A 10,000-nucleotide genomic window follows, 5' to 3' on the forward strand; every position below is an offset into this window, starting at 1 on the left:
AATAGATGTCGGTTTTTGATACAGTGCCGTCTGAGGGATCGAAAGTCACGGTCATTAAATGTTGGTTTCCGGCCATGCCGCTTACGTGGAGTGATTTCTCCAGATTCTCTGAACCTTTTGATGATATTATGGACCGTAGATGTTGATATCCCTAAATTTCTTGCTATTGCACTTTGAGAAATGTTGTTCTTAAACTGTTTGATTATTTGCTCACGCAGTTGTGGACAAAGGGGTGTACCTCGCCCCATCCTTTCTTGTGAAAGACTGAGCATTTTTTGGGAAGCTGTTTTTATACCCAATCATGGCACCCACCTGTTCCCAATTAGCCTGCACACCTGTGGGATGTTCCAAATAAGTGTTTGAAGAGCATTCCTCAACTTGATCAGTATTTATTGCCACCTTTCCCAACTTATTCGTTACGTGTTGCTGGCATCAAATTCTAAAGTTAATGATTATTTGCAACAAAAAAAAGTTTATCAGTTTGAACATCAAATATGTTGTCTTTGTAGCATATTCAACTGAATATGGGTTGAAAATGATTTGCAAATAATTGTATTCCGTTTATATTTACACTTAACACAATTTCCCAACTCATGGAGACGGGGTTTGTATATATAAATACATGTATGTATGTATGTATGTATATATACATACATGATACATGTATGTATGTATATATACATACATGATACATGTACATACATACATACATGTATATATATATAAATACATATGTGTGTGTGTGTATGTATAGGTATATATATACATACATACATAATTGTGTGTGTGTTTACACATATATATACAAAATTATATATATACATTTGTATGTATATATATATACATACACATATGTATGTATATATATACATATATGTATACATACATTCATACACATAGTATGCATATATATTTACATATATATATATGTATGTATATATATATATGTATGTATGTATATACTATTTACATGAATAAAAATGTACACAATTCGCATAAGAATCCCTATTAATGCTTTGGAAATGTAAATCAAGGTGATGAGCAGGTATTTAAGTATTTATTTTTTATAACTCTAAAATGCAAATTGGATGAAGTAATAATAAATTGTAGAACATATGCAATTGCATGCAATAAATTTTTCAGAAAAAAAATGTTTCAGCCTTTTGCAGGCCACATAATTTTATGTGGCACCACAAAAAAAATGTGGGGAGCACATATAATGATGTGGCAGACCATGTAAAATGTGATGGACCTCGTAAATGACCTGGCAGGCCACATACAATGACATGACGGACCACATACAATGAAATACAGTAGCAGGCCACAAATCAAAGTGGTGGACCACATAAATAATAAAGTTAGGCCACATAAAGTGGCGGACCAGATATGTAGATATTGTGAATAAAACATGTAAAGTCTATACTTTTATTATATATACACTTAATTGTAATCCATTTTATAATATCACTTAAAAAATGTTTAAGGAATATTGATGTTGTGTTCATTATAAATTAAATACATTTTTAATCAAAAGTGTTTTTTTTTAATAATGGTACAGTCATCCCATGCCACATTGTGCTTTAAATATTGCAGCTTCACCACATCGCAGATGATAAAAAATACTCTAATAAAAATCAAAATACCACAACAGTATTGGCTTCAAGAGGAGGCCAAACCAATCAGAGCGTGCTGTCAAGTATCGTGGCTACTGATTGGCTCAGTCTCAGGAAGTATAACTATATTGGATTGGGGTTATTTCATTTCTCTATGGCTCATAATGGGGAAAAATATAGTTTGGATGGTTGTAAACATGTTTTTATCCTCTAACTATAAAAAATGTTTATAAATAACGATTCCTACATTGTGGAAATTAATTTATCGTGGCCATGTTCGGTAACAGCTACAAATGAGGGATTACTGTACATACAAATTTTAAAGACAATGAAAAGTATGTGTGTGTGCGAGCAAGTGTGTGTGCAGGGATGTCCGTACCAGCTGAAGGAGGTGTGGCAGGAGTCTGATGGTGTGGACCTGGATGACTTCCGCCCAAAGACCTTCTTCAAAATCAACGTTATCCTCAGAAGCCCTACTTTTCAGACTATTTTGTAAATCATGTGACCATCTTTACGCACAAACATGATGTTGATGTTTTTGGAGGAAAATGTTCCTGATGTCATGGCCGTCACTGCACAGACAGCAATGAAGACGGTTTCTTTGACGAAAACCAGCTGGACACCCGCTTTGCTGAAACGGTGATCATCTTTAACGCTAATAATCTACTTTATTGGCTTGTAAAGTCTAATCTTCATTTTGTGTGTGTGTGTGTGTGTGTGAGTGTGTGTGTGACAAGGTCTACAACCCCAAGAAGATGACGACATGGTCAAAATGGAGAAGGAGAGCATGTGATGAACAAGGTAAGAATGATAGCTACATTTTTATTTTATTAAATTTTTATTATCATAATTATCATTCCCTCCAGGTTACCACTATATTTTTTGGGTAATTTTCGCAGCCCAAAAGGCTTGAATTCGCAGAAGCTTTTCCAGCAAGTCATAGCAAAAGTTGCAATGTTTTGAAGTTTCTTTTTAAAAACAATAAAAAAGTTAAATCAACTTGGGAGTTTACACATTTTTTATCAGTGTTTTAAAGGCCTGCTGTAATGAGAATTTCTTATTTAAACGGGGATAGCAAATCAATTCTTTGTGTCATACTTGATCATTTCGCGATATTGCCATATTTTTGCTGAAAGGATTTAGTAGAGAACATCCACGATAAAGTTTGCAACTTTTGCTTGCTAACAGAAAAGCCCTGCCTCTACTGGAAGTCGCAGACGATGACGTCACATGTTGAGGACTCCTCACATATTCACATTTTTTTTAATGGGAGCCTCCAACAAAAAGCACTATTCGGACCGAGAAAATGATAATTTCCCCATTAATTTGAGCGAGGATGAAAGATTTGTGTTTGAGGATATTGATGGCGACGGACTAGAAAAAAAATAAAAATAAAATGAAATAAAAACGTGATTGCATTGGGACGGACTCTGATGTTTTTAGACACATTTACTAGGATAATTCTGGGAAATCCCTTATCTTTCTATTGTGTTGCTAGTGTTTTAGTGAGTTTAACAGTACCTGATAGTCGGAGGTGTGTGTCCACGGGTGTGTTGACGCGCAATGTCTCAGGGGCGTCGACAGCAGCTTTATGGGCAGCACAAGTTCAGCTGATCTCCGGTAAGAAGCGACTTTTTACCACAATTTTCTCACCGAAACCTGCAGGTTGACATTCGGTTGGGATCCATGTTCGCTGTGATCCATAGTAAAGTTTCACCTCCGTGAATTTTAAACAAGGAATCACTGTGTGTTTGTGTGGCTAAAGGCTAAAGCTTCCCAACTCCATCTTTCTACTGTGACTTCTCTATTATTAATTGAACAAATTGCAAAAGATTCAGCAACACAGATGTCCAAAATACTGTGAAATTATGCGGTTAAAGCAGATGACTTTTAGCTGTGTGTGTGCGCAGCGCTCATATTTCCTAACAGCCCGTGACGTCAAGCGTACACGTCATCATTACGCGACGTTTTCAAGAAAAAACTCCCGGGAAATTTAAAATTGCAATTTAGTAAACTAAAAAGACCATATTGGCATGTGTTGCAATGTTAATATTTCATCATTGATATATAAACTATCAGACTGCGTGGTAGTGGTGGGTTTCAGTAGGCCTTTAACCTCAAAAGGCATGTATTCAAATACAACATTTGAAAATGTTCCAGGATGACATTCTGGCAATAAAATTGCATTTATGTGCTAATATTGGGGTATTTTCTTAATTTCAAATATGTAAGCAAGTAACCTGTGATTAATCAAAATTCCATTCATCCATCCATTTTGTACCGCTTATTCACTTTGGGATCGCGGGGGGCGCTGCTGCCTATCTCAGCTACAATCGGGCGGAAGGCAGCGTACACCCTGGACAAGTCGCCACCTCATCGCAGGGCCAACACAGATAGACAACATTCACACTCACATTCACACACTAGGGCCAATTTAGTGTTGCCAATCAACCTATCCCCAGGTGCATGTCTTTGGAAGTGGGAGGAAGCCGGAGTACCCGGAGGGAACCCACGCAGTCACAGAGAGAACATGCAAATTCCACACAGAAAGATCCCGAGCCCGGGATTGAACCCTGACTACTCATATTGTGAGGCAGACACACTGACCCCTCTACCACCTTGAAGCCCTAATCAGAATTCCTAACTATAAAAAAAATCTGATAAAAAAAAATTAGAGAGAGAAAGATGTACTCAACAAAAAAAGGTGAAATAACTGTAAAACAAAATAGCCACCCTTTGCTCTGATAACTTTTTCGACTCTTGGCGTTCTCTCAATGTAGTCACCTGAAATGGTTTTCACTTCCCAGGTGTGCTTGAAGCTCATCGAGAGAATGCCAAGAGTGTGCCAAGCATTAATCAGAGAAAATGTGGCTATTTTGAAGAAACTAGAATATAAAACATGTTTTCAGTTATTCCACCTTTTTTTGTTCTGTGGTCATTCATAGTTTTGATGCCTTGAGTGACAGTCTACAATGTAAATAGTCATGAAATTAAAGAAAACACATTGCATGAGAAGGTGTGTTGTAACTTTTGGCCTGTACTGTATATATTATCAAGATATATTGATTAATATAGAGATTGTTGTATATGCCAATCTATATATATATATATATATATATATATATATATATATATATATATATATACACACAAACACATAGTGGGGCAAAAAAGTATTTAATCAGCCACCGATTGAGCAAGTTCTCCCACTTAAAATGATGACAGAGGTCTGTAATTTTCATCATAGGTACACTTCAACTGTGAGAGACACAATGTGAAAAAAAAATCCAGGAATTCACATTGTAGGAATTTTAAAGATTTTATTTGTAAATTATGGTGGAAAATAAGTATTTGGTCAACCATTCAAAGCTCTCTGATGGAAGGAGGTTTTGGCTCAAAATCTCACGATACATGGCCCCATTCATTCTTTCCTTAACACGGATCAATTGTCCTGTCCCCTTAGCAGAAAAACAGCCCCAAAGCATGATGTTTCCACCCCCATGCTTCACAGTAGGTGTGGTGTTCTTGGGATGCAACTCAGTATTCTTCTTCCTCCAAACTTGACAAGTTGAGTTTATACCAAAATGGATACATGGATGATACAGCAGAGGATTGGGAGAATATCATGTGGTCAGATGAAACCAAAATAGAACTTTTTGGTATAAACTCAACTCGTCGTGTTTGGAGGAAGAAGAATACTGAGTTGCATCCCAAGAACACCACACCTACTGTGAAGCATGGGGGTGGAAACATCATGCTTTGGGGCTGTTTTTCTGCTAAGGAGACAGGTCGATGATGGGTATCAGAATATATACATCCATCCATTTTCTACCGCTTCTCCCTTTTGGATTGTATTTAATATTGTTCATATTCAGCTAATATAGCTCCCGTTGTCATGACAACCACATCAATAATGATGTGGTTTTCTTTTTATGTACTTTAACAATGTTTGCAATGACCTCCACGTCATGTCTCGCAGTGGCAATGAAGTGAACGAGGCTGCAAGTTGTCAGACGTGCGTACGACTCATCACTAAAATCATCACCTAGCGGTCCGATCCAGGCGGCGAAAGCGCTACTCTGAGTAGATATTGCCGATGCGCTCAGCGAGGTAGGCGCCAAGCTTCACTGGCTGGTACTTGTCGGATCCGTCGGCACAAGCGATAACAGCCTCGTCGTCGGGCATGAGGAAGAAAGCCAGAGACTGGCGTGTAGTGGAGTCACCAGCAGGGGGCAGCACGACCCTGTGTACCTGATGAACAGATTGAACAACCAATCAGGAGCCTTGATTTCTCCCCAGTAGAAGAAACACCAAATTATAAGGCAGGAGTTCTCAAACGTTTTTCACCAAGTACCACTTCAGAAAAAACTTGGCTCTCCAAGTAACACCATAATGACCAACATTAAAATACAGCAGCTTAGTAGGCCTAAGTATTAATTATAAACAAGGCAGTGGTTTTATTTACCAAGTATATTTAATATTTTTGGTCACTAAGATTACACACAGTTAGAATGGTAACACTGTGTTGGAATATTTAATTACTTGATTCTTTGGCGTACCAGCAGTTTGAGAATCGCCGTTATAACGAACACAAAATGGATGACAATGAAAGAAATTAGAGAACAAAAACACTCAGGAACTACGTACACAGTGTACACCATAGGTGTCAAACTCAAGGCCCGGGTGCCAGAAATGGCCCAGCGCATTATATAATGATTATAAAATGTGGTCCGGTACATTATCCTATGTGGTCAACCACGTTATTTTATGTGCCCTGAAAAAAGATTTGTGGTCCCCCACAATATTTTACGTGGCCTCCCAAATCATTTATGTGGCCTGCAAAATCATTTGTGACCTGCCACAACATTTATGTACTTCAGCACATTATTTTATGTGGTCCGCCAGATTATTTAATTTGGTGCTGGTGTGACACTTATAATTAGTCACAATTGTTTTGTAAAATGAATGTGTAAATAGAGTATCATAATTTAGTTCAAGGTATTTTCACATCTAAAGTCACAGTGTTGGGTTCCAAGCTGAACGCCACAGACATGTTATTCCGCCACGCCAGCAGAGGGAGCACTCGTATAGGAAAGGAGGGAAATGGGAGGTGCTCATTAGTGCTTCCGTGTCTCAGTCAGGCCACACCCTGCGATGAGAACGCAATCAAGCACTTCGTGTCTTGTTTTTATCCCTATAAAACAGGTCGGTAAAGTGTGATGATATTAACACATTTGTCTGCAAGCAATTATAAGCATTTCTGAATATAGAAATATCGAAGTATGTTTTTTAAATGTGTGTATTTGTGATGACATTTGTAACATTCAATAAGCGATGTCTCCCTTTGTGTGTGAGCGCGTGGTTGGGCGGGAATGGCGGCGGAAGTGGACTTGTTTAAGAAAAACTGATTGTTGAGATGTTTTATAGGTATAGTCAGGTAACAATATGTGTAATTGTAATTGATTTATAATGACAGTGACAACATAGAAAAAAAAGCGTTCAAGAAAGCAGCATTAAAACGAGGCAATGTCAGAATACAGTGCAAACATGTAAAATGAAGAGGTTTATTAAAGCAACAGTGCCACTATGTGATGCATATGTCAGAACAAAAAGTGTTGGGATATGTTACGATCAATCCTCCATGTTTTTGTGGATTTGTTTTATCATTTCAAAAGTAAAGATGTAATTGTTTAACAATGTGAATGAGCAAATGTGGATTTGAAATTACATTGTCGAAACCATTTGGATGTGATTAAAAGCACAATAGTAATGTAAAGGAGAGTAAAGAAATTAAGAAATGTTTAATAAAAAAAAGTCAGGCCACACCCTGCGATGAGAACGCAATCAAGCACTTCGTGTCTTGTTTTTATCCCTATAAAACTGGACACACCATTACGAACACAGGGACCAGGCTACTCAATGCGAGGCCTGTAACACTAGCGGGGTTTATAGTATAGCCGGTAAGAGTCATGGATGCATTGCATTCTGGGTAGGTGTTATGTTGCGTTTATAATGTGTTACAGAGCCGATGTTCTCCAGAAATGTGTGTATTCTTCTTTGGTGTGGGTTCACAGTGTGTGGCACATATTAGTAAGAGTGTTGTTTTACATCACAACCATCAGTGTGATCTGTATGGCTGTTGAAAAAGACCCCTGGTTTACACATAGTAAAAGCAAAAAAAACCTTCTCCGCCATTTTGGAAATGACAACAGTGGAAGCGTCACTCGTGACGTCACGAATTTGGCCCGGCGGTAAAAGTAAGCATGCGCTTATAAATTTGGGGAGCGAGCTTGATCAGGCAGTAATTCAAGGCAGGTGCATATTACATGCCCGGCGGCTATTCAAGGGAATACGGTATGCTCACTTTCGACAAAATGAGCATGACAAAAGGTGAGATTTCTGACCAGAGAGACGAACTGGTCGCTGGTCCAACGCTGCATCATGTCACCGATGTTGATAAGAATGGCCCCGGGGATGCAAGGAGCAGTGATGAACTCACCAGAACGTTCCAGCACCTGAAATGTCAGAAATAAATAACGGGGAGAACAATACAAACAAGAATTTAACGTCACTTAAAAAAAAAAAAGATGGTAGGTAGATGACTGCATGTTTTCAGAAAGGTTTCCTCACTTGCAGACCTTTAGAATCCTGGAACAACAAGGTGATGCTTCCGTAGTCTGAATGCTGGCCACATCTCAGCTGGCCCTCCTTGGCCACTTGGACCGGAGGGTAATAGATGGAACGCAGCGTCGTCGTGTTCTCATCCGCTACAAAACAAAAACTACAAGACATCAGGATCTGTTGATTTCATCACAGCTTCCCCTTGTGGCCGCTATGCTAAAGCAACACAGAACATGGAGATGTGAGGACCGGCACGTACTTCCGACCAGGCGGTGAGCACTCAGGAACACGTCAGGGTCCAGAGCCAAACTGTGGATCAACACCTTCAAAATCCGCAAGCTCAGCACTTTGCAGCGCTGGTAAAAAGCCGCCATGGTCTCCTGGAATCCCGCCACAACCTCTGTGGAGGGCCATTTCTACACAAGATGGTCAAATTTGGAGAATTTTAAACCCTTTTTTTTTTTTTCCAAATGGCCTCAAGTTGATACATTCTTTTTATTGGAGCCTCTTTATCAGCAGGGCTGAATGTACAAAGAATACATTTTATTCACCTAAAACTATGTTGATACTTCTGTCAGCATGTGAAAAATAATCATATCAGCATTTAAGTAAGTATCCTTACTATCTCAGTCTATTACAAAGTAGCACGTAGAGTTGTACAAAAGACTGTCTCTGCAACGCTTGTTTTCTTTTTGTGTCATTGGGTTGCTTGAGTGTAGTTCATTTTCACGACACTGGAGGGGGCATTGAACGCATCATTACATCAGCAAGCTCTGAAAGTTACAGTGAACTTAGATGTCGATCCATTTTCTACCGCTTGTCCCTTTTGAAGTTACAGGGGGTGCTGGAGCCTATCTCAGCTTGTTTAATTGGCAGTGTGCGTCAGTACAAAGTGGGTTACTTTAATATCACTTGTTTTGTGTTTAAAACTGTATTGCAACTTATTTTGTCAGTTTTATTGTAGGCTAATGGCTGTTTGGCATCAGGTTCATAAACTAACTGCTAGCTGAATATCATACCCTGATTGGGGCCTGTTTATAGCATTGGACATGTTTGTTAGCCCCAATTTACAATTTAGAATTATTGTTGTGATGCTCTTTACATTCTATTAATCATTACATTACTTAGGGCTGGGACTTTCGAAATCTGTGCATTTATGTGTACTGTGTATACACAGCTAAGTGATGTATATTTAACAGCCCTGTAGCAGGTTTGTGCCTATATTTCATTGCTTAGTGGTCAATTTAGTTGTACAAACCCCGTTTCCATGAGTTGGGAAATTGTGTTTGATGTAAATATAAACGGAATACAATGATTTGCAAATCATTTTTAACCCATATTCAGTTGAATATGCTACAAAGACAACATATTTGATGTTCAAACTTATAAACTTTTTTTTTTTTGCAAAAAATTATTAACTTTACAATTTGATGCCAGCAACACATGACAAAGAAGTTGGGAAAGGTGGCAATAAATACTGATGAAGTTGAGGAATGCTCATCAAACACTTATTTTGAACATCCCACAGGTGTGCAGGCTAATTGGGAACAGTTGGGTGCCATGATTGGTTATAAAAGCAGCTTCCATGAAATGCTCAGTAATTCACAAACAAGGATGGGGCGAGGGTCACCACTTTGTAAGCAAATTGTCGAACAGTTTTAGAACAACATTTCTGAAAGAGCTATTGCAAGGAATTTAGGGATTTTACCATCTACTTTCCGTAAAATCATCAAAAGGTTCAGAGAATCTGGCGAAATCACTGCACG

The 10,000-nt window shown here is 38.5% G+C and overlaps 1 protein-coding gene across 1 annotated transcript in view; it reads right to left on the bottom strand.

Moving 5' to 3' along the window:
• Nucleotides 1–4,913: 4,913 nt before the first annotated feature.
• The window catches only part of LOC133549307 (uncharacterized), a 10,329-nt gene continuing 5,242 nt past the window's right edge, over nt 4,914–10,000 (bottom strand). The window contains exons 4-7 of the mRNA XM_061894570.1: nt 8,494–8,650; nt 8,244–8,380; nt 8,018–8,128; nt 4,914–5,864 (exon numbers count right to left, since the gene is read on the bottom strand). Of these exons, the coding sequence (XP_061750554.1) occupies nt 5,688–5,864; nt 8,018–8,128; nt 8,244–8,380; nt 8,494–8,650 (582 nt within the window). The 3' untranslated portion in view covers nt 4,914–5,687. The remainder of the gene's footprint in view (nt 5,865–8,017; nt 8,129–8,243; nt 8,381–8,493; nt 8,651–10,000) is intronic.

The sequence above is a fragment of the Nerophis ophidion genome, linkage group LG03, assembly GCF_033978795.1.
Source record: "Nerophis ophidion isolate RoL-2023_Sa linkage group LG03, RoL_Noph_v1.0, whole genome shotgun sequence".
NCBI lineage: Eukaryota > Metazoa > Chordata > Actinopteri > Syngnathiformes > Syngnathidae > Nerophis > Nerophis ophidion.